This window comes from Erpetoichthys calabaricus, chromosome 10, assembly GCF_900747795.2.
Source record: "Erpetoichthys calabaricus chromosome 10, fErpCal1.3, whole genome shotgun sequence".
NCBI classification, from domain to species: Eukaryota; Metazoa; Chordata; class Cladistia; order Polypteriformes; family Polypteridae; genus Erpetoichthys; species Erpetoichthys calabaricus.
Window position 1 is genome coordinate 36,410,286 of NC_041403.2, and position 25,169 is coordinate 36,435,454.

Here is a 25,169-nt window from a genome sequence, read left to right on the forward strand (position 1 = left end):
GATGGCCGCCACGGACAGGAAAGAAACGGAGCGCGTTCTCGCGCGAGGAATACGAAAGAGCCAATCGCGAGCCGCGGCACTAGTTAAAGATGCGGCGTCTAGGAGCGCGTGGGGCTTCCGTTCGAAAACGCCACAACTTCCAGGTCAGCTTTCCTCTCTTTATTTTTCTTCCTCCTATCATTATAAAGTGTAATAGCGGCATTTTGAATGTGTACGTTTACTGTTCAAGAATGACGTTACAATGTAAAATGTTCTACGGGATATGTATATCCCTTTATGCAGAAAAAACCCCACAAATAAGTTTTTTTTTTTTGTACGAATATAAGTGTATAAGAATTAAATTCAGCTTTACTGGCCCAACAGGAACATTGGTTTGTCAGTTAGTTTTATACAGAGACCATGACATAACATTAAAACACATCAAGAAAGTACACAGTCATCAAATATAAACTTAGTAGAAATAAGTAAAATATTTAAGTGACTATAATACTTGTGTTAGCACATTAGATTTAACAAACTAGACATAATAATTAACCAATACTTCCACTCGAATCAAGTGGCTTTACTGTCATACCATCCATCTGCTCTACTGCAGCAAAAACTAACGTTCATCAGGACCATTGTGTAAAATATACAGAACATAAATACAGGACAAGTGCAAGACAAGAACTATACTATAAATAAATAAATGATAAATGGAAATGGGGCAGTCTTATGTTTCTAATGCCTATATACAGTATCTCACAAACGTGAGTACACCCCTCACCTTTTTGTAAATATTTTATTATATCTTTTCATGAGACAACACTGAAGATATGACACTTTGATACAATGTAAAGTTGTCAGTGTACAGCTTGTATAACTGTAAATTTGCTGTCCCCTCAAAATAACTTGGCACACAGCCATTAATGTCTAAACCGCTGGCAACAAAAGTGAGTACACCCCAAAGTGAAAAATGTCCAAATTGTGCCCAAAGTGTCCATATTTTGTGTGGCCACCATTAAGTTTCTTGGGCATGGAGTTCACTAGAGCTTCACAAGTTGCCACTGGAATCCTCTTCCACTCCTCCATGATGACATCACGGAGCTGATGGATGTTAGAGACCTTGAGCTCCTCCACCTTCTGTTTGAAGATGCCCCACAGATGCTCAATAGGGTTTAGGTCTGGAGACATGCTTGGCCAGTCCAGCACCTTTACCCTCAGTTTCTTTAGCAAGGCAATAGTCATCTTGGAGGTGTGTTTGGGGTCGTTATCATGTTGAAATACTGCCCTGCGGCCCAGTTTCTGAAGGGAGGGGATCATGCTCTGCTTCAGTATGTCACAGTACATGTTGGCATTCATGGTTCCCTCAATGAACTGTGGCTCCCCGGTGCCGGCAGCACTCATGCAGCCCCAAACCATAACACTCCCACCACCATGCTTGACTGTAGGCAAGACACACTTGTCTTTGTACTCCTCACCTGGTTGCCGCCACACATGCTTGACACCATCTGAACCAAATAAGTTTATCTCGTTCTCATCAGACCACAGGACGTGGTTCCAGTAATCCATGTCCTTAGTCTGCTTGTCTTCAGCAAACTGTTTGCTGGCTTTCTTGTGCATCATCTTTAGAAGAGGCTTCCTTCTGGGACGACAGCCATGCAGACCAATTTGATGAAGTGTGTGGCGTATGGTCTGAGCACTGACAGGCTGATACCCCCCACCTTCAACCTCTGCAGCAATGCTGGTAGCACTCATACATCTATTTTCAAAAGACAACCTCTAGATATGACGCTGAGCACATGCACTCAACTTCTTTGGTCGACCATGGCAAGGCCTGTTCTGAGTGGAACCCGTCCTTTTAAACCGCTGTATGGTCTTGGCCACCATGCTGCAGCTCAGTTTCAGGGTGTTGGCAATCTTCTTATAGCCGAGGCCATCTTTATGTAGAGCAACAATTCTTTTTTTTTTTTTTTTTTTCAGATCCTCAGAGAGTTTTTTGCCATGAGGTGCCATGTTGAGCTTCCAGTGACCAGTATGAGAGAGTGTGAGAGCGATAACACCAAATTTAACACACCTGCTCCCCATTCACACCTGAGACCTTGTAACACTAACGAGTCACATGATACCGGGGAGGGAAAATGGCTAATTGGGGACAATCTGGACATTTTTCACTTAGGGGTGTACTTAATTTTGTTGCCAGCGGTTTAGACATTAATGGCTGTGTGTTGAGTTATTTTCAGGGGACAGCAAATTTACACTGTTATACAAGCTGTACACGGACTAATTTACATTGTATCAAATTGTCATATCTTCAGTGTTGTCCCATGAAAAGATATAATAAAATATTTAGAAAAATGTGAGGGGTATACTCACTTTTGTGAGATACTGTATGTTTCTGTTATGGTATCAAAACAGGGTCCCCAGCGCACTACTTTGCCCAGGGGCTTATAATATTGCTAAGACGGCCCTGGGTAGTAATTAATGGAAAAAGCACTGCTCCTGGTACTGTGGCATTTGTTTATCATGTAGAACCACCTTAAACATATTTAGAATGCTATTTAAAGTGGCACAGTTTTCATCTTATATGATCAAAAAGAGTGGGAAAAGCTGGAGAGGGCATAGAGACTTAAGAAGGACATGCAAGCATATTGCACATAAAGCTGATAAGTGTGATCCAGACTTTGAAAAACTGACAGAATTTGTCAACATTACTGCCTAGGAGCTGTTGCGTCATCCTGTTGATCTTTATTTTTATACTTTGCAACAGAACAATGAGTAATTCTGAACCAATGTCTAACAACATGTTCCTTTTTCATACACAACAAGTTGGACCTGCTTTATTCAAATGTCCAGATGTTTCAAATGAACATCTGGACAGATATGACCATCTTACTGCCACCTATAGCTCTGCTATTGATTGCAGCAGCTCCCCAATATCCAAGGAAGAAGTTCCTAAGTGTGTTTAGAGAGTTGTTGTTTGTTTTTTTATTTATATATTATTGATATATTTCTCTTTCACTCTCTTGAGCCTCTGTAAAGTTCTAATTTCCCCCTGGGGACAAATAAAGTACATCTTACTATAATAATCTATGTAATAAAATGCTGATGTGTGTGTGTCCAGTACCTCTGAGCAATTTAATTGGTCAGTTTTGTTTTGATCTCATCAGTTTTGCTGTGGTTACTCAGTCAAACGCAGCTGAGACAGAAAGGGCCGGGCAATGAAAGATGTAGGAGGATCGCCAAGAGTCCCCTTCACACACGGGAAGTATTTGCAAGGATACTAATTAGTGTCCAGTCCCTCAGAGCAATCTGATTGGTGATTTTTGCTGTGGTTACTTAGTCAAATGCAATATAGACAGAAAGTGCTGGGCATGGAAAGACATAGGTAGATCACAGATTGTTGTCTTCAGACATGGGAAGTGTTCATAAGAATACTAGTGACGTTTTCACAGCGGGCAGTGGGAGCCAGTCAACCTCTGGTGGTAGTCGAAAAGCAAACTGGAGACGAGCAGCAAACCTCAAAATGACAGAGTCTTAGAAGCAAGCTTTAAAGGAGTGCAGTCAAGAAAAAGGGAACACTGGGCAAGACAGGTTGAGACACACAACAATACTGAAGAAAGGTGTAAGACAAACATTCAGGGTACACTTAAGCCAAGAGATTTAAAAATTTTAAAATGTATTCTTTTACCTGTCTACAGGTAATGTAGCTAGTAAATACATACATAATAACATTGTGCTGAATGCTAGAATGGATCATCTTGCTCTTTACATGGCTATTTTAGGTGGCTCACTGTCCTTAAAAGGACTGCTCACTGTTGCCATACTAAGAATTTTTTAATTTGTGACACTGCAGACTTGACATTTTTGTAGGCATCGCTGCCACAAGCTCTGAAACGTCTCATTAGCATGATAGAATGTCAGCCCATACTATATGTAACTCATCTGTGGCTGATACAACATGTCAGCACCATTACGTGGCCCTCCCTTCAAAACTTCTGTCCCCAGCGACCATTTCTAATTTCCTGAAATAGTGCACAACTCTTTGAAATGACAGGTGGTGTTTGTTTCTGCTGCAGTCATGAGGCTGAATACAAAAGCATGTCAGTAGGGTTCTTGAATGCTTTGCTGTTAGATGACGTATTTGGGATGTTGAGTGCTGCATTATCAGATGGCTTAGCATGGATGTTGATCGTTGTGCTTTCATGCAATTCAGTAGATGTGTCAAACACTGCTTTCTGTGCAGTGATTCGTTGATTATATAAGTGAGCAGTCAAAACACATTGTCTGGAGCTGCAAATGTGCACAGGTCTCTTGGCTGTTTTCCTTCACTGAACTGACACTGCAAACCCCATTCCAGGTCTGGATCTCCACCCCTTTCATTTCTGCTTTGTAATGCCTCTGGGATCTGTTTTGTCCTTTGCCTGCAGTCTTACCACCAGCCCTGCTTCACACGGCTCACCTAGGTTTAGTGGCAACTCCAGCCCCATGAGCCTGAATCTCCAGCATCCGTGCACCCAGGCCAAAGGACATTGGCAGTTGGAGAAGTGGTGGTAGAGCTACAGAGGTAGCAGTCTCTCAGCTGTCTTCCCTGATGTGCTGATGCTGCAAATGGCATTCCAGATTGCAGTCTTAAGACTCTCCAGCAACTCCTAACAAGAGCCACACAGCACTTGGCACTTTGCTATGATGGATTGAAGGTCTTATCCTCATCCCACTGCTGTCAGGTACTGGAATGAATTCTTTTGCTTCTTGGATTGCTTTTTTGTGGCTTACTCTCCTAAAAAGGACTGCTTGCCATTGCCACAGTAGATGGAGTTCTGCTTGCGACATTGCAGGCTCGCTGTTTTTGTAAGCTCCCCTGGCGGTGTTTCTGAAGCTGCTAATTTGCACCATAATATGCTAGTTCATACTATCGTATAAGTGACTTATCCCTGGCTTGTCAGTGTCATTACAATAACAATAACTCTTGATAAAAACAACAGTAATAACAAACATACTGTGTATAAATAAGTTAGTAGGTGCAAATCTGAAGGGAGGGGGCAGTACATAGTTCAGAGTCTGGACAGCCAATGGGTAAAAGCTGTTGCACAACCAGGCAGAAGTGATTCAGATGTCACACCTTCTGCCAGATGAAAGGTATGACAAAGAGACTGTGGGAGAAGTCATCCACAATGCTCTTGGCTTTGTGGATGCAACACTTGATAAAGATGGCATAAATGGTGGGCAGAGAGGTCCCAATGATCTTTTTTGCTGAGAGTACTATCCATTATAGGACCTTGTAGTTCGAGGCACTGCAGTTGTTAAACAAAACAGTGATGCAGCTGATCAGAATTCTGTCAATTGTGCCCTGTAGAATGTGGTGAGACCTGGGAGGAGGAGGTAGGCTTGCTTTCCTCAGCTGCCAAAGGAAGTAGAGACCCTGCTGCGCCTTCTTGGCTGGTGCTAACTGACCAAGTAAGGTCAGCTGCTTGGTGCACACCACGGAATTTGGTGCTCTTGATCACTTCATCGCAGAGCTGATGATTGATGCAAATGCTAACTGCTCATCCTATTGATTTAAACCTATGGATGTTTATTAAATTGAACACATGTAGTTTAACAGCAGCTGGAATGAAAGCTTATTTGAACTGGTTGCTTTTTATCTTTGCAACCTTGAACTTGTGATCTGATGTCAACAAATAAGTAAAGACCAACTCAGTACATGATTTATGAAAGAGTGACATAATGGACAGACTCTCATTAAAAAGACTGTGCTTCCTTAAAGGGTAGCGGTGCTTCTCTCCCTTTTTGCAGATGATGTACAGTATGTGTTTTCCTTTGTAGTCGTTTTGAGCCTACAATTGTCCTCAGATATTTATAGCTATAAACAATCTTCACTGCCTGGTTTTAGATGAATGTTTCTTGTGGGTGAATGGTGTTTTTTTTCCTTCTGAAATCAATTAATAGTTGTTTAATTTTTGTAACTTTTAGGTGTAAAAAAGACTCCTCTTGCCAGTTAACAAAATCATCTACCTCTGGACTATGATTGGATTCATTGTCATTCGATAGGCTAACAATCACAGAGTCATCAGCACATTTTAAGATTACCTGTTTCCATATTTACTGCAACAGCCTTTAGTGCAGAGAATTTATAAAAGAGGTAAAGGAGCACAGCCTTAAGGGAACCCTCTGGATGAGGGCAGCATATCACACAGGTAACCATTCACTTTCGCTCCGCATCCTGTTTGTTAAAAAGACAATTAGTCATTCTACCAAACTGAATTCCAAATTAAAATCATTTGTACATTTCTCTCAAAGTAGGTAGGTTGTTAAAAGCTGAAGAAAAATTTACAAACGGGAGCCTCAAGTAAGTCTTGATACACTCCAAATGATTATATAACAGATGAAGCAAAATGACAATGGTGTCCTCTGTACCTCTATTGGACTTGCAGGCGAACTGAAATGGATCTAATAAACCCTGGGTTTTCTCTATCTGTCTCCGACTCACAAGTTTTTCCAAATGATTTCATAACCAATGATGTCAGAGCCGCTTGTGTCAAGTCATTTAAGATTTTAGTTTTTTTTAGCACTTGGTATTACAATAGCCAACCTGTTTGGTTAGTTTCGGGACCTTTTTCTCTTCAGATTTAAACCTAAAAAAGTAAAAAATGGATTTGAATTCCTCTGCACATGATTTCAAGAGCCTATTTCTCAGATTTGTTTTTAATTTTATTTAGATGTTCTTTACATCCTTTTGAACAAAAAGTTCTCTGCCTTACCCAAAATTACCTGCTCCAAGCATTGCTCAGATCTTATGTAGTATTCATTAAGCCCAGTGGCTAAATAAGATTTGGAGTTAAAACCACAAACCCTTACATGGTTATTATTTTTTGACTGTTAGTGGCCAGCTAAGGTTGTAATGCCTGACCACTTCAAGCTCAAAATTTGTGTGGACAATTTCAGTTCAACTTTGTCCTTCTAATCAAGTTCAAATTTTTTTTTTTTATTCCAAGGTTTACTTCCCTCTGTGCATCATATGCATCATTAGTACTGCCTTGTTTAAAAGCACTTTTCTTTTTGTATAATAATGATATTACAGATTTGTTGACCTAGGGTTTGTTTTCAGGACACACTTTTCCACCTTTAGTTTAGATAAACATGTCTTCACAAATAGTTATTAACAACGACAACAAAAATACAGTACGTACAAGAATACATATCACAGGTCATCTTAAAAAAAAATGCCAGAGATACAGAATAAAAATAAATACAGTTTATGAAAAAATATTTTATGATTGAAAAATGTACACATTGTGTTTGTAATTTTAAATTCTGAAATAGTATGTAGATACACTTATACTTCCATTTTAAAAATGTTCAAATCCAGGAGTTATTTCAGACCATTTAATTTTATTTATATAATGACATGCCAATATAATAATAAAGTTATTTACTAATGACATTTTTTTATTGTTTTTAGTGGGGTTTTGTTTAACATAATATCTATTTCTTGAAAGCCCATATCCACAGTAGTTATTTTATGTAAGTTTGTAACTCAATCGTCTTTTTTCTAAGCTTCTAAGCATGTTATTATCTTGCAGTAACAACCTTAAAAATGTGATTAATAAATCCATAACTCAAAATTTCCTTTTCCTGTAAGTTAATGCAAGTTGTAAATTCTTTAAACGTTTATATTGGACTATCACCATAAATCTTAAGAGTCATTGTTTCTGTAATAATTGCATTTATTATAGTATAGTAATCATCAAGATTGACATAACTGGTACATTTTCAAATAAAGGCCTTATAATTATACAAACCACCATTATCATTTACTATATGTTTAGGTTAAAAATGGTATTTTAATTAATTTTCAAAATTCTGTTTTATTTCTAGTTTTAATACTGTATGTCTATTGTCCCAAATAGTAAATCTATGAGGGGAAAAGTTATGTTGATACATAAGTGACCATGTAGGGAGAACCTTTTTATGGAAACTAGCAAGTTTCAAAGGAATGAGTATATATGAATATATGAGGAACACTGTTATTTTTATTTTTTAGACCATAGTCAGTACAGTGTATAAGAGGCAAGGTTTCAGACTCCTCTCTGTGTGCAGTTTACATGTTCACATGAAGTTTTCCTGAGTACTCTGGGTTTCCTCCCTTAGTTCCAAAATGTAAGTATCCATTTAAATGGAAACTCTTACTTTCCTTATGAACCAGAGTAGTATAACCAGGTAAGAACTTGGACAAATGTTAAGTTTAAACATATTGTTATAAAGTTTCTGTGTTGTTAAGTATGTACTTTTCTTAAGTAAAAATCAGTCAAACATGTATCTGCTTATTTTCATTAAAATGTTATATTAACAACATTATATTTGACCTATTCCATGCTCTTCCATACTATTTATATAATCATGGTCATAGCATAAATAGATCCAGGTTTCTCTGTTTCGCAAAGCACATAATTCTCATTGCTTTTCCTAAGTCATGATTTTATAGTTTTTTCTGGGTATATTAAACTGATAATATCAAACTTTTTTTTTTCCTGGGCAGAGGTCAGTTGAAGACTTTGAGCATAGGTGAGGAGCTTTATAATTAAAATGTATCATTATTATTATATATTTCAATTGGACCTTATTACACAATAGAGTACATTCTGAGCATAAGTAGCTTTAATTGTTTTGGATTGGCTATTACATACCAACTTGAAGTGGACACAACACATTTTAGCTTTTGCCTTAAAGGCTCATTGTCACCTCTTCTTTCTCAGACATCTGATGCCAGCTCACATTTCTCCATCTGTTCTCGCGAGCTTCTGCACTTTGCAGAATGGAGTCGATCTTAATTGGTGCATCCTGGTACAGCACCTGCTTAGCTCAAAACCATAAGCCATTGCAGAGGATGATGATGAAGGCCACAAAGTATTTTACTGGCATCCAGCTGCCTTCTCTTCAGGACATATACTATACTCACTTCCTTAGAAAAGCAAACAGGATAATTAAAGACAGTATAATTAAAAACCCCTACTATCCTTCACAACTGCTTTTTTAACTTCCTTATGGCAAACGGTACAAGGTTATTGGCACTAACACCAGAAGATTCAGAATGTTGCTGAACAGTCAATTATATGACTTTATAATAATGAATGTATAATAAACAAAGTATATAGTACCAGTAATTGCAGCATTTTGTATGTAACTGTGTGTGTATTCATATGTTACAGTATATATATAATGTGTGTGTATATTTGTATATATATACAGTATATATATATATATATATATGTACTGTATATATATATATATATATATATATATATATATATATATATATATATATATATATAATTTATTTATTTTTTCATCAATTTCAGAAGAACATATCTGAAGAACTAAACCATAAACCAGGCTTAAATTTGCTAACTGGTACCTTAATAGATATATTATGTAACAAAATCAAAATGTTTGGTCCAGATGACGCCACTTGGTAAGAGCAGACCATTAAAAATGGAAAAAAAAAATATTTTGCCTCTTTGGCTTTGCCATGTTTAGGCTTTCAGAAAGCATACTTCTAACTAATGCAGCCTGCTAAAAATGTTTTCCTTGGCTTGCATTGCCACACCCACCACACAGTTATAAACAAACAAGAAACTGTATCAGGGTTTAACCAGCAGACCTCTCAAATGTGCAAAAATCATTTTGGGTCTAATTTTCAGACCAGCTTAATGCACTCTGGGAATGTTCAGACATTTTTTAAATTATTTTTCCTATGTGCTACATGGTCCCTTCAAAAAAACAAGTCTGTCTTATGTGAATCTTTTGTTTTTATTTTCCATTCTAAAGATGGATTAAATTTACCATTTGTCAGTAATGATAATCCTCAAGTTCTTCATCACTTACTTGGGTATAAGATTAAGGGAAAAAATAAATCGCCAAAGGCACGTTAAGCACAACACATGAACAACAGCTGCTTTATATATTATTAAATATAACACTAGTTATAATGAAATGTTAACATCTTGGTAATGCAGCAGCAGGAATGTGACCCACTTTATTTCTGTTTCAATCGAAGTGCAGAATGTAGAGCATCTTTGTCTTTGACACCAAGATGGTACTGCCTACCACTGACCGTTGCAGGTGCACTAAGCAGTGCAGTGACACACTGTAATGGCACCCAACAAATATCATCTTTAGGTGGCCAAGGAACTGTGCAGGATAGTCTGAATGCATGAAATGTCTGATTTTGCTTCACTCTTGTCACAAATCACACCAATCCAATATTTTTCATCATACCTGCACCCAGCATAGCCTCCAATAGGACAATGGTCTAATTTGAGGGACGCGTCTGATCCATCAGGAGTGTGATCTTGAGGGGGCAGGATCTCAGCTGCTGCTTCAGTGGTGAATATTCGGATAGTCAGTTGACTGTCTTCACCAGACACCTGGTTGACTTTGAGTTTGCCATCTTTTGTAGGGATGTAACAGTGTTGTGCTCGAGTACCAAGTACTCTTTTGGCCATGGAGAATCACATTCTCTGTTCATCAACATGAGATAGGACATCATCATTTGATATGAAAAATTTTTGATAACTTACTGATTGAAAACTCTATGATTACCATTATTAACACATTGCGCATTCAGCCTATGTTTAGGATGGAAAATAAACTTGAAACATTTCCATAAGAAAGTAAGGTTTGTGTTTTGAGAAAGAAGGACAATATAGAATAAATGAAAAATATTTTTTAAAATTATCTGCGCTTTCCCACATGTTGTTAGGGTGCTCTGAAAATGAAATCCAAATGATTTTTTTTTGTATTTGAGAGGTCTGCTGTTCAAACCCTGATAAAATTACTTTTCTGTTTATTGCATTTTCAGAAATCCTGTATAGTTAATGTGCACGTGATTCTGAGGCCTAAACATAGCTAGCCAAAAATTCGCATTACATTTTAGTGAATTGCAAGGGGCTGCTTTGACCATGCAGAGTCATCTGGACCAAATGTTTTAATTTCGTCACATACTATACCAATTAATGTACCAGCATGCAAAGTCTGAGCCTGCTCAATGGTTTAGTTCTTGAGCTACAGACTTGTGAAATTCGATGAATTTGAATTTGGTAAACTGGCTGTATTTTGAAAAGTATTGTTCTTACATATAAAAAAAAATTACAGGGTGTCTCCTGACTAACAGTGGTACACCTGGTAAGTTTTCCAGAATTGTTTTGAGTTAAAAGTATGTGGGCGATTGGTTGATTTGACATGGAATGACCATTTTATTTATTTTTACTTTGATTCTTGTTTAGTATTGGGCTTTGGCATTTGGTTTCATTTTCCTTTCATTGCTTAGGCTCAGACATTTTTTTTATTCTCCTATCTTTTGTTGGCACTGTATTTCAGTTACAGGTCTATGAGAGACATGCCAGTAAGAACTACATTGTACTGTTTGTACTTGCCAACTTGGAACTTAATTGCTTTCATTATTAATGATAACAAACACAGGTAAACAAAAAAGCACAGTAAAGGAGTGAAACCAAGTTGTATTAGCTTTACAAATGAACTAAACAGACCAAAGTTGAGGTATAAATGTGTGTTATTCAGTCAGAACTTTAGTCTTATATACAGGAGAGTGCCCCCCTCCAATAAGGAAGAATTCTTGCTGGATCAATGGTCAACTTTTACACTTCATTCATTCATTTTTTGAGTCCAGTCTGCTATTTTAAGGTCTGTTTGATTAATTTAAATTTGACGACTTTACAAATTGAAGGCAATCAATATATTTGAACAGCAGTAACTGAGAAAACCCAATTGAGACATCTGTTAGGCAGACTAGATTCTTTTAGTTACCAGCACTAATGTGAACATTCTACATGATGATTGCACATAGCCCAAATGAATGCTGTAGGTTTTTACCAAAACAATTTTAACAAGAGTTAAAGTTGTGCTTTTTATGCATCAGCTTTCCAAGTTGTAGTTAACTAGTTTGAACTCATGTAGAGTACAGTAGGTGTGATCAAAAATGGTGAATGCTGCTGCTCTGCGCCATCCAGCAGAAAGGCAGCGATCTTCACTACGGGAAGCGGCGCGTTCAATCTTAGTAACAATTTGTGACAAGTTTCAATTTGTTTGTTGCAGTCAATCAGTTGTGAGCTACAGTTGATGGAAGGTGTGTTTTAAAGTGTGCCATAAATCATGGGTCGCGAACAACTCATTAACATGAAATTTTGTTTCAGACTGCAAAAAAGTGCTAAAGAAACACAAGAAATGTTGTAATTGTTTATGGTGATGCTGCAGTGACCATAAAAACGGTTTACAATTTGTTTGAGCGTTTTCATAATGATTGTGAATCGGTTGAAGACGAGGAGAACTCAGACGTTATTCAACATCAAAAACCCATGAGAATGTTAAAAGAATAATGATTTGATCAAACAGGCGATTGACTGTTAGGGACATTTCTGAAGATCTGAACATCTCTTATGGTTCCATTCAAAACACTTTAACAACAGATTTGAATATGAGGAGAGTGAGTGAAAAATTTGTTCCACGCATTTTGACGGTCGAACAAGATACAAGACAAAAGCAACAGTGTTTGTCAATTTCATTAGAGTTGTGTGATCATGCCGCTTCAGATTCCAGCTTTGTAAGAAATGTCATCACGGGAGATGAAACTTGGGTCTATGGTTGTGATCCTGAGGCCAAGGTTCAGAATTCTCAATGAAAATCACCCAGTTCTCCTTGTGTAAAAAAAAAAAAGCACATCAAGGTGACGATGATTGTGTTTTTTGACCTTGATGGATTTATGCGACCTGAGTTTGGTTTTTTCACCTTGATGGATTTATGCAACCTGAGTTTGTACCCAGGAACACTATGGTAAACTGAATATTATGAGGGCTTATTAGAATTTTTAAGAAACAATGTGTGTAGAAAACATCCTGAGAAATGGGCAAACGGTTTCATCCTCCATCATGACAATGCTCTGTGTTACACATCTTTTCTGGTACTGCTATTTCTGTGAAATAAAAGCATTATGGTGTGACCTTGTCCACCTTATTCACCGAATCTGGCACTGTGCGAATTCTGGCTCTTCCTCAAAGTCAAAGTGACCATGAAAGGTAAACGTTTTGAACCGATTCAGGACATCAAGGCAGCTGTGACATAGCAACTAAAGACACTCACGAAAAAGGAGTTACAAAACTACTTCAGAAAGTGGCAAGAACGATGGGATAATTGTGTTCGAAGTGAGGGGAGATATTTTTTAGGGGGATTAATGGCAATGTTTCGTTTACTGTAATTTTTTTATGTAAACATTCACCGTATTTTTGATCGCACCTTGTAATTTGTATGACAAAATGTCTCTGTAGCACAGGGGTTCTGAAGGTCGGTCCTGGGGGCCCATTGTGGCTTCAGGTTTTTGCTTCAACCAGATTCATAATTAGAGACAACTACCCGTGTTTCCCCGAAAGTAAGACCAACCGCTAATCCGCCGTTTTTACATCTGTCCTGAGAGCTGCCGTGGTTACAAGGTAAGGCGATTTTACAAGTAGTTAAATGAGTAAACGTTGTCTTTTGTCCAGCATAACATCGGATAAATATTTTTACCCCCAGACAAGATGAGTGCAAAAAGAAAGAGCTACTCCGTTGAATACAAAAAAGGGAGTTAACATAGGAGGGGTGCCCAAGAGAGTCCGTGATACCGTTAGCGCTGAGCTGGCCGGGGCTTTTGGGGTTCACGTTTTTCCTGCTGCGGTGGGTGAGTGTGGAACAGCTTTCAACCTCGTTTTTTTGTTTCTTTTTGTTCTTTGTGGTCCGCGTGCGTCTGTGGGCTTTTGTTTCCTGCTGGGGGTGGGTGCTGCATTTCACCTTTTTTTAGGCGAGAAAAATCTTTTCTCATTTGGGAAGGGGTGAGGTTCGGCGCTTTTCCTCTGCGGGAGGCGGGGGTTTGCGGCTGCGCGCTGGCCACAGGGATCGAGAACGGCAGGAGACGGGGTTGAAACTTGGGGCACTACCTCGGAGTAAGTTGTTCTGTGCTTGCTTGCCGTGGCGGGAGAGGTGTGTGCTCCGGGGGCTCCGTCCAGCGCGGCGCTATTGCGGATTCTTTTGGGTACACCCTCGTGCAGTAGTTTGTAGAACATGAATACCGTACATGTTGATTTGATTGTTGAACAGGCGTTAACGTACCAGTAGTTTGTACCGTATAATGTACTTTACTTTTTTGAACTTCAATAAAAATAAGCCCTAGTGCATTTTTTGGACCTAAAATTAATATACGACACTGTCTTATTTTCGGGGAAACACGGTAATAACACTGATCTCAATTAATTAGGTGGTATTTTTCTCTTATTCTACATTAAGAAAGCACAGCAGCATGATTTTTATATTTTTAAGACATTTAGAATCATTTCTGCTTTTGCAATAGATTTAAATGCTTAATTCTCTTTTGTTGTTTTCATTATATTTTACCCTTTCTCTGTGCAGTTTGCTCCTTTCATTGTATCTTGATAATGACAATTAAAAACGAGCAGAGAAGACACCCAGGCAAACAACAGTGAATCGTAAAAGGCTGCAACTACTTTAGTGTTAGACCCACTAATTAGAAAACAATGGATTAATTAAACAATTAGAACACCTGGACAAAAACAATGAACATCAAGATGAAAATATTGTTAAAAAGAAAAAAAAAATACATCATTCGCATATAACTGCTTAGTACATTTTAATTTTTTTTTTTCATTTTAGCAAACTTAGTTTTCTAATTTTTATATTGTTCCCAAAACACAGAATCTGGGGAATAACCGTTCCCTTAATTACCCCAGGATTCCAATTAAAAACAGAAGCTGGTTGGAACAAAAACCCACAGCCACAGAGGGTCCCCAGGACCGATGTTGAGAATCCCTGCTGTGACATGACATTTGATTTCTTAATAAATATAGATGTGGAAAATGCAATTTAATATTTTGTCAACATGACGTGTTAATTCTAGACTCTGTTTTTGGCCAAATGGTTACTAAAAAGCTTTAATTTATCTAGAAAAATCCTCATCCCAACTAAAAGGTGTCAAACTACATATTACGATTGTTGTCAGTGACTTCTGCATTATTACAATCTGCCTACTTTTCAAAAGTACATTAAAAATATACGTAACTGTATTAAAAAGGTGGTCAAGACATGATGTAATAATGAAAATATTGCAGATTAATACTAAATTCATAGCAAGCAAGAAAGTAATCTGTCCACCTAATTGAGGAATTTACTTCAAAGCAAAATTTTGTTTCTTATTAGGAGAGAGATTGAAATTAATATTTACTACACTCCACTGGAAACATTTTATAACACCACCCAAAGACTTGCATGTTAGATTAATTGTAATTGTACCCAGTGATAAACTAACATCCTGACAATCGGATGGTTCGCCTACCCATTGCTGCTGAGACAGGTTCTGGCTCTTTGCATATTGATTTGGCTTGAAAAAGATGGGTGCATAGAAGTTTCATAAAGTTATAGTATTAGTTATGTAAAGGTATTTTATCTAGAAAAGGTAATATTTAATTATATCATTGGTAAATTGACAAGGGCAATTTCATATAAAATGTAAATATAGAGATTTTGTAGATAGTATAAGCTGTACATATGGTTGTTTTAATATCTAGGGAGTTAGGGATGATAACTCTTATGCATTTCAGTCAACTTGGCAAACTGCACTGATCTAATTCTGATTCTATCATTCTCTTTTCAGGCTGTTCACCTACTCTACTGTATTATTCAATTTGTTTTTAAGTATGTTACTTTAGCTTTTAATTGAAACATTAATGAATATTTGCTGTTAAGACTTTTATTTGGAATTGTATCATTGGTTGCTTTGTGGAAGTGTTTTGAGATGGTGACTGATTAACTGGTATCTGTATATTATAACCGAGAGCGCCAAAATAATATAAATAAATTCAGCTTTACAAAGCACCTTCTATATAATTGTTTACTTGTCAGAGTATTTAAATTCAATTAATTTTATTTATTGGTTTGTGCTCTTTAGTTAATACAGGTTCAGAGTGCCAGACTTGCATAAACAGAAATGGAGGCAGGAATTTAACTGTGGTTGAATCAATAAAATATTCAAATTATATTTCAGTATCATAGATTTCAGGAAGCTATTTAAATATATTAATAGTATATTTTTTATTTATTTATTTTAAATATAGTTCAACTTTCCTTCATCATGGAAAGAATTAAATTCTCCCCTCCACTTTACAAGCAAAGGTATTATTTTGTCATTGATCTTATTATGAAGAGTCAGCCTAAAAAGGTATGGTCCAGTATATTTCCTTACATTTTTAATTTTTTTAATTATTTGTATCAAGTAATTAACTAAACTGAATACACAGTGATTTACTCTTGTTAACATGTCTTATGTGCAAATCTCAAACATAGGTATTGAATTTATGAATTCTTTTTTTATCCATAAAATATCACAGTGACCATAATCCCTTTAGGTGTTTGTCCATTGCAATAGTTTTTTTTTGTTATGTTCATGGCTTATATTGTTGATTTGAGTAAAGAGGTTATTAAAAGCACATCCTCTTCTTTTGCTCGCTGGCCAATGCTTGTTGTATTCCATGTGCAGTTTGCGTGTTCTTTAAGCATGCCTGCATAGGTTTTCCAAATAGTAACTTTTTCTAACCATATCCTTAAGGACATGTTGGTTACAGTATTTGGCCTCTCTAAACTGTCCTTGTGTGAGGGCAAGTGTGGGTGGTTGGTTGGTTTGAGCCTGGCACCCAATGTCTTGCCATTGGTTCTTGCTCTCCATTGCCCTGAGTTGGATTTTCTTTGTGAATATTCTGTTACGGTTCTTTCTCTATTGTTGTACATATATGTGTGTGTGGGTGTGTGTTTGTGTGTAAAATCTCAAATATTACTTAAAAACAAGTCAATTGCAATAAAAATCTGCACAGTTACAAGTACTGTAAAATACATGAAGCCTATTGTGATTTGGGCAAAAATTTGCCAGTCATTGACTAATAAAATTATATCCTTATGGAGAGAGACACTTGTGAAACACATCAGATTTTTTTTTTTTTTAGATGTTATGGTTAGTGGTTAGCACTTTTGCCTCATAGATCCTTATTCCTATGTTCTGATTCTGGATACTGTCTCTGCAGATTTAACCTCATCACCTTCAGTTAAACCTTGCATTACAATAATTGGCATTCTAAGGGGGGTTATGAATAAAAAATGCAAAGCCAGCATAAAACATATCATTAAAATATAATACAGGATACATAATATAAACTTACATATGCACTCTGTGTGTGTGTGTACACATACTATATATATATTTTAGTCTAACATATTACCTTGTTTGCTCAGGTTTTAAGATTGCAACCAAATTAGTGAGAACTATTACCAGACTTAAATTGCCAATGTTTGTGTGAATTCACTTTATTAATCCTCATGAGAAATATGACAAATACAACTGTCATTGTTTTGTTTTTAAAATACTTCACTCCCCCATTTAAAAATACTATTTTCTGTTAAGGTTAATGTATCTTCTTGTTGTTTTGAAGTATCTTACAATTCTGTGGCATAATGGTGGACACTGCTGCCTCAGAGGTTCAGGTTGACTGGGTTATCCTTCTGGTTGGAAGGATCTGTGAATGGGGTTTGTTTCCTACATTGTTTTCTATGCTCCTTGGATATGCTGTAACTGGTGGTACTAACTTGGGTAAATGGGTTAAGTAAATGGAAGGATGGATGGATTACTGAAAAAGTTCTAAGTGTGCTCTTTAGAGTAAAAAAAAAGAATCTGTGACATAAATTATGTAATGAATATGTTTGCTGAATATGAATATACATTTTGGTAATTTGTGAGATATTTAAAATAAAACATCTGCTGTACATAAAAAGACTTGGTGCAAAACTTTTAATACAAAGATTAATATAACCTTTTTCCTCATTCACTGCTCTGAAGTTTCAGAAACAATCTCCGTCCCTTTTAAAATACCAATACCAAACCTAGTTTGTATTATGTTTTTTCCATTTCTCCTCCATACAGGTAGTTGATTTGGGATGTGCAGATTGCAGTCTCTTGCGTAAAATGAAGTTTCAACAATGTGTAGAAGAGCTTGTTGGCATAGACATAAATCAGCAAGTCATCAGAGAGAATATGTGAGCTGTACCAGTATTATATGTTAATTCTTATGAAGTACATGTAAATCCTTACATTAAATGGAGGAGTAAATGTGTTTGTAATTATCTCTTTTAAGTGTTTATGCGCTGTATTACATGTACTAAGTCCATGTTTTCAAAGTGTTTACACTTTACTGAGCATTTTGTAACAGTATTTAAGATGTAAAAGTTTGTTTTGGAACAATTTATTATTTCTTTATTCCAGATTTGTAACGACTGCATCTTTTTTTGGTGAAGGGGTGGACACATCAAACATTGTTGAAGCAAATTTTGGAGTTTTGCTTGAGTGATTTTTATTGTGACAACAAAGCACACCTTTCATGAAAGTGATAGGTCCATGTTCTATTGGAATAATGAACAAAATGAATATTTTATTACAGGGACCTAAAGCCTTGTATAAAGCACAGTATTTTAGTTCAAGATTCATCAACAGGATTATGCATTATGATGCATCAATAAAGTTGTCCTAAATAATACATTACAAACCATTTACAGCTGTACTTCACGTGATCATGTTCATCAAATGTACAAACTCATATGCTTATACTAGATTACTTTGCATTATAAAGCTAGCCTCCTAAATTAACAACAAGTAAAAAAGTAATTTATTGTGCATTGGCCGTGGCTCTCTGTGACCCTAAATTGCAGTAAGCGAGTCTGAATATTTTATGAAGGTACTACTACTACAAGACACTACACTATTTAGCTTGAAGAAAAATTAGTTGGTGCACTTTTTACATTTCACATGATCTGTTTTTGTATTAAGTAGTACTGCTCAGAAAACATCCATCCATCCATCCATTTTCCAACCCGCTGAATCCGAACACAGGGTCACAGGGGCCTGCTGGAGCCAATCCCAGCCAACACAGGGCACAAGGCAGGAACCAATCCCGGGCAGGGTGCCAACCCACCGCAGTGCTCAGAAAACAGTAATCTTTAAAGTAAGCTCTGTAGGAGCACATGGAGCAATATCATACAAACATGTTTACCATTCTTTATCTTTCATTATAGGTATTTGTTATCTCCTCTTCCATGTGATTATTTAAATCCCAGAATTCGACCATTAATAATTAAGTTGTATCAGGGATCCATAATTGAAAAGGATCCTTGTGTGAAGAATTTTGATATGGCCTCTTGCATAGAAGTGTAAGTATATAATGTATGGCACATTTATTTCTTTGTTAGTTTTTGTGTAAGTTCCTTGGAGGGATATTTGTTAATATACTGTAATATTATATGTTAAAACTTTATTTTATTAAAATAATTCTGAAAGCTGATGTGACACTAATGTTTTATAATCTTTTTAGCATCGAACACCTGGAGCTTTCAATGCTAGAAGCTTTTTCAAATGTGGTATTTGGTTATATGACACCCCATACCATTGTCATTAGCACTCCCAATGCAGATTTTAATCGGCTTCTACTTGGACTAACTGGTTTTAGAGATAGAGATCATAAATTTGAATGGACTAAGACAGAGTTTCAGAATTGGTAAGAACTATTATTGTTTTATAATACTGAAAAGGTTGGATCAACAATTATTATTGATAAGGTTTGTTTTGGTATGGGGAGCTATTAGATTAAATTGTAAAATGATGTAGCAAAATTAAACTATCTTGTTCAGTTGTTATTAAGAAGGTCCAACTGTTTTTTAGTGGTTTCAGTATACTGTACATTTTTCAAATCCATTTTGTGTACCTCTTGCCTTAAAGAGTGTTACTCTAAGTAAAGTAGCCAGGACTCCCTTTTCTTCAGAAACAGCCCCTACCTGCCTCTGTACAATTGCAGCTCACAAGCCATCTGCAGGATGAATTTCCTGTTGTGTTTTTGGTTATAAAGATGTGTAGAAAATGTCAACATATTCTATATCTTTTTCAAAAATTGTAAATTCAGACTAGTAAATGTAAATCATTTTCATAATAAACCTGATTTTGGACAGTTATTGATTGCATTAATTAATCTATTTATTCTTTTAAGCTGTACTTCCATGCATAAGTAAAGCAGGCTATGTTGTGATTGCAGATTTGGCATATAAAACAAATGATAAACATAATTTTAAAACATACACACATATGAATACTAATGAAGATTTCTTAAAGGTTTTTAAACCAATATTCCACTGTATTGGGTCATCTGTGATGAATACAGTGGAATACCTTCAAGGTTTAACAATCCATTAATATTCATGTCACATCTGCTCTGCAAATGCTGGTGATTTTGGTGTTTAAATTGGAAGGGTCGGGATAATAACGAGTTGCTTTATGAAAAGTCTCCGACTGGCCCTGCCAAAGACTAGACCTAAACCCCATAGTACATCTGTGAAGAGACCTGAACTTGACAGTTTATAGATGCTTCCCATCCAGTCTAGTGGAGCTTGAGAGGATCTGCCAGGAAAAATATGACAAACTACCCAAATCCAGGTGTGCAGAGCTTGTAGAGATTTAAGCAGGAAGACTGGAAGCTGTAATTGCTGCCTAAGGGGTTTCTATAAAGTATGGAATTAAGGGTCTGAATACATATATGAATGAGAGATTTCAGATTCTAATTTTTACTAAACGTTAAAACCTTTCTGAAAACATGATTTTGCTTTGTCATTATAGGCTATAGAGTGTAGATTGATGGGCAGACATTACACATTTTTCCATTTAAAATTCAATCTACAACACAGTAAAATGATCAGAAACTGATGGGATCTGAATACTTTCTGAATCCACTCTGTGTAAGATATTTCAAAAAGAAAATTGCTTTAGTGGGTAAATTAATTAATTAAATGTGAAAATTTTAGCATCACACAGATAATGAGTTGCTTTGCTGGATAAATGTCACTGCAGTAGACAGAGCATGCCACGGAAAGCTATACAGTACTAACCTAGGGACAGAGAAGTGGTTATTAATTTTTACGTGTGAAATGCAAATGTTTTCAAAATATGTGTAAAGGGATGAGGATTATTTGGGAAATGTTGCGCTTTCATGTACTACCCTAATACTTTGACATTCCTAATAATTCAGTTCTTGCTTGCAGAGCAAATGAAGAAAATGCCCTTCAGAGAAGTACAAGAGTTTGAATTCAGTCTTTGTTAAATGTAATTTGTAGGGCACTGGATATTTGTGTTCGTTATGAATATTCTGTGACATTTGCTGGTGTTGGAAGTGGACCCGCAGGCACTGAAGATGTTGGATTCTGCACACAAATTGCTATATTTACAAGAATGCCCGCAAGAAATGACAGGTGGCCGAACTCAAATGCGGACTGTGATGACATCCATTCTTACAAACTTGTAAGAGCTTCAGTTGAACTGTAATTACATTCACCATAGATTTGCTTTCATTTTAGCCTTAAGTATTTTCTGTTAGACAGAAAGTTAAGCTGCTCTAACATAAAATGTCTGAATTGTGGGTACATTAACCCAAAAAACAAAAGCGTTGTAAGAGTTGGCCAAAAGAACAAACATGAGATATCTTAAGGGTTGGATGAACGTTATGAGAGATGTGTGAATCTTTTTCTTTTTCTTTTAAACTGTATGGTTTTAGATCTGATTTTTAGACGACTGTCAGAACTGCCATTTCATTTTTTTTCTCCCCAGAATACTTTACAGTATGTAAAATTTCTGTCTATATTGTACTTTTTGCTTTCAGCTTCATGAAGTGAAATATCCCAGCTACTGTGATAAGAACATTTTTGAAAATGCCTTGATTAATGAAATGACTTACTGGACAGAAAAGATTAAGAAACATTTCCTGAACAGCACAGAACAAGGAGACACAAAGAACAATGTACAGCAAGACCAAGAATCAAATGAAGATGTTTCCTGGTGCAGCCGTTCTATGGAAAAGCACTGCGTCAACTGGAGTGTTTGTAAGAGTGCAGATGGGTATCTTGAGGTCCAAAAGCATGGAGATACCATTCACATCCCTTTAGATCAACTTTTTACTATCCTCGAGGTCAAAAAGATCTGCAGTTCTGTAGTCCGACTTAAAGAGGCTCTTCTAGAAATTGAGCAGTTTGAAATTGCTGGCGATAATTTAGTTGTGTGTATTTGTGATAACGAGAAATGAAGGAGCAATGAACAAACGTAAAATTCATGAATCTGAAAAGCTGGAATGGCTAAATTATTATAAAAAGCTATTATTTCATTTTGCCAAGATTACACTGGATTACTTTGATAAAAATTAATAAACCAATGTTAATGTGCCTTTTTATTACAGAATTTGACTTGTTCAGAGGTTAGTTGTAGTCATTCAGTATTCTGTAGTTAAGATCCTGCAATGTAATTTTATTGGTGGCTAAATATTTTTAAATGTTAACATATTATTTCTAAAAGTTTTGAAAAGTTTTTTTTTTTTAAACCAATTTTTCTGCAAAATATACTATTATAAAAATAATACAGATTATTGTGGACAAATACAAGTTAAATTGTTAAAATCAAAGCAGATTTCCAGAATGACATGTTGTTGATCACATTAAATTTCAAGTATTTTTCTTTGATTCACATTAAAGTTTCTTCTAAATAATTTATGATGAATCGGTAATTGATCTATGGAAAGTTGGTACAGTTTGTGGACAGTTAGGTAGTTAGCTACGCATCTGTCAGTCCCTGCCTGTTCTAAAGCTTACTCCACCACTCTCTATCCTGTTCCACCGTCTCCAGGTTTGTTCCACTTGCTCCTCTATCACCATATCATTTCACCCCTTTCTTGGCCTTCCTGCTCTTCTCCTTACTACTGGAAACCATCTTTCCACTTTTCTTGCTGTCCTTAAAGTTGTCCATGCGCCATTCATGTCCTGCCCATCTTAACATTCTCGATACTCCTTTCACAATACTCCATTTGATCAGTCTTTTCTCTCAAACCCTTGTTACTAATTGTTCTTGGCCATCTTATTCCCTTAATCCATCTCAACTATCTTCAGTCAAACGTGTCCAGTCCCCTCTTAAATGCTTTAGTAAAATGACCAGCTTTCAGCTCCATGCAAGGCTATTGCCACTACTAGTGCGTTATAGACTCTTAATTTTGTCCACAGTTTAATGTCTCTGCACCTCCCAAGTCTTCTTTCTAACTTAACAAATACTGCTCCTGCCAAACCTAATGTCTTTGTCATGTCCATCTCACAGCTGCCTTTCGCCGTGATCTTGCTTCCCATATATGTGAATCTCTCTACTCTTTCCAGCTCTTGACCTTTATGTTCCAGACTGTTCTTTCTTTTTGTTTGTTTTGGATATGCTCCTCTGATTCCGATCCATATGCTCTTGATACTTTTTTGTCAGTGACCAAGGGGCCTCATGTATAATGCCTTGCATAGAAGTCACAGTAAAACATGGTGTTTGGACAAAACTAGAAATGTTCATACACACAAAAAATTCAGATATATAAAACTGGTGCCTAAGCAAAGTTATCTACACTTTCTCTTTATAAATTAACATGAATTTTAAGGCATGTGCACAAGCCTACAGCTCTTCCCAAAATTTTGCCTATTTTAATATGCAAATCAATATTAATAGCCCCTTCCATTCAGTGTTTTGTTAAAAAAATAAAAACAATGGCAAAAGCACCTGTAAAAAAAGAATTTCAGCGAAAGCAAAATGGAGGTCCTACTCAGTGAAATTGAGTCAAGGAAAATTGTACTACTTGGTGACTTAAGCACTGGTAGAAGGAACAAAAGGAAATTGATGGGAGTGGCGCAGTGTGGAGAAAGCACTCAAAAGTTCAAGTGCAGAAATTAGCACAGCGCTCGAAACAAAAAAAAAAAAAAAAAAAGGAAGTGGTCAGATATCAAAATCACCACGAAAAGGCGAGTCACAGCCCACAGTCTGAGTGTCAGTACCACTGTAGGAGGTAACGACATTTAGAGGCTCACACCGTTTGAGCTGTGACTTGCTGCAATTATTGGCAAGACAATAATTATTACCGGTATTTTACCAGTGGGTGAGGGGGAGTGTTTTTTCTCACTTACCATTACTCATAATCGTGTAAATAATTTGCTTGTTTAATAAGTCAAACAATCAGGCAGCAGATGCAGTATTACTGTTTACTCTGTTTCAGACAATTTTACAAAAGGTGACCCCTGTGCCGGAATGTGATTCCAGGTGGTGATGGTGCTGCTGGGCTGAGCACATCTTTGAGCACTGGCTGTGCCTCAGAAACTGCCGGGCAACCATCTGGCCGTGCGCTGATATACGCTGAACTAGAGTCATAAATTGCAATACTGGATGCAGTAAGAGTGGTGAAGAAAGGAATTAAGAACATACATGCTGTACTGTGTAATATTGACTGCAAATTAAATGAATTGGTTCAAAACTAAATGCTGTATCTGATCACCTGCTTTGACATTCTGCTAGTTACATTCAAATGAAGTTGAAATACTCTCTGATTTGGCTGATCATTTGATGGGTCAGGTTCATCATACTGCATCTCTTCAGGTACAGGCAAACCACAATTGTCTGGCACATTATGCAGCGCGGTGCTTGCACATTGTGACACACTTTCTGTGGACCATAGACCAGCACTCCACCAGTCTTATCCAGGCAGCGCCAACGGCCATTAAGCTGCCCTATAGTACATTCTAGTATTGCCAAAGCCCGAGAATGGAGGTCATTGTAATGTTGCTCTTGTTCAGTCAGTAGGTTGGCGAGCAGGGTGAAAAGCCACGTCTTCATTGGGTACCAGCTCTCACCTAAGTAATTGTGTTATATGGTTATATCATACTGATAACTTACAATTTTGACCAAAGGGGTAATATTGAATATCTTCTCTTACCGAAAAAACCAGCCATCACACACCACACCATTTTCAAGTTTGTTCCCAAGACTACTATTTCTCAGATTGACTGAATCATGAGTTGAGCCAGACTATCTCACCATCACAGGTAATTTGCACAAATTAATACAGTGGAAATGCTTTCTATTTACATAAGTATTAATAGCAATGTGCATGAAGTCAACCGCTCTGATTACATTTGGAAAACCGGACGATGCTGAGAATTGTGTTTTGATGTTTGCTTGTTCAACCACAGTGTAAGGAAATCTTATATAGCTG

General features: G+C 36.7%; 1 protein-coding gene across 5 annotated transcripts; it reads left to right on the forward strand.

The window, feature by feature from the left end:
- Window positions 1–96: 96 nt before the first annotated feature.
- On the forward strand, window positions 97–23,017 carry henmt1 (HEN methyltransferase 1). 5 transcript variants are annotated; one of them, XM_028811089.2, is made up of 9 exons: window positions 97–143; window positions 8,024–8,139; window positions 8,519–8,544; window positions 16,152–16,255; window positions 18,005–18,117; window positions 19,150–19,284; window positions 19,446–19,628; window positions 21,232–21,415; window positions 21,774–23,013. In XM_028811089.2, exons 4-9 carry the CDS (start codon window positions 16,169–16,171, stop codon window positions 22,191–22,193), a joined length of 1,122 nt encoding a protein of 373 aa, XP_028666922.2. In that variant the 5' UTR covers window positions 97–143; window positions 8,024–8,139; window positions 8,519–8,544; window positions 16,152–16,168; the 3' UTR covers window positions 22,194–23,013. The 5 variants fall into 5 exon arrangements, with proteins under 5 accessions (XP_028666922.2, XP_028666921.2, XP_051789063.1 ...); XM_051933101.1 differs by lacking the exons at window positions 97–143; window positions 8,519–8,544 and adding exons at window positions 4,656–4,706; window positions 7,858–7,933 and having other exon boundaries at window positions 21,774–23,011; XM_028811088.2 differs by lacking the exon at window positions 8,519–8,544 and having other exon boundaries at window positions 21,774–23,011.
- The last annotated feature ends 2,152 nt before the right edge of the window (window positions 23,018–25,169 follow it).

What these genes read in the sequence shown, in the direction of transcription:
- henmt1 (XM_028811089.2), top strand. Translation starts at nt 16,169, where the DNA reads ATGGAAAGAATTAAATTCTCCCCTCCACTTTACAAGCAAAGGTATTAT. An exon ending in TGAAGAGTCAGCCTAAAAAG is followed by an intron (nt 16,256 to 18,004) that starts GTATGGTCCAGT and finishes TCCTCCATACAG; the next exon opens with GTAGTTGATTTGGGATGTGC. An exon ending in ACATCCATTCTTACAAACTT is followed by an intron (nt 21,416 to 21,773) that starts GTAAGAGCTTCA and finishes TTTTGCTTTCAG; the next exon opens with CTTCATGAAGTGAAATATCC.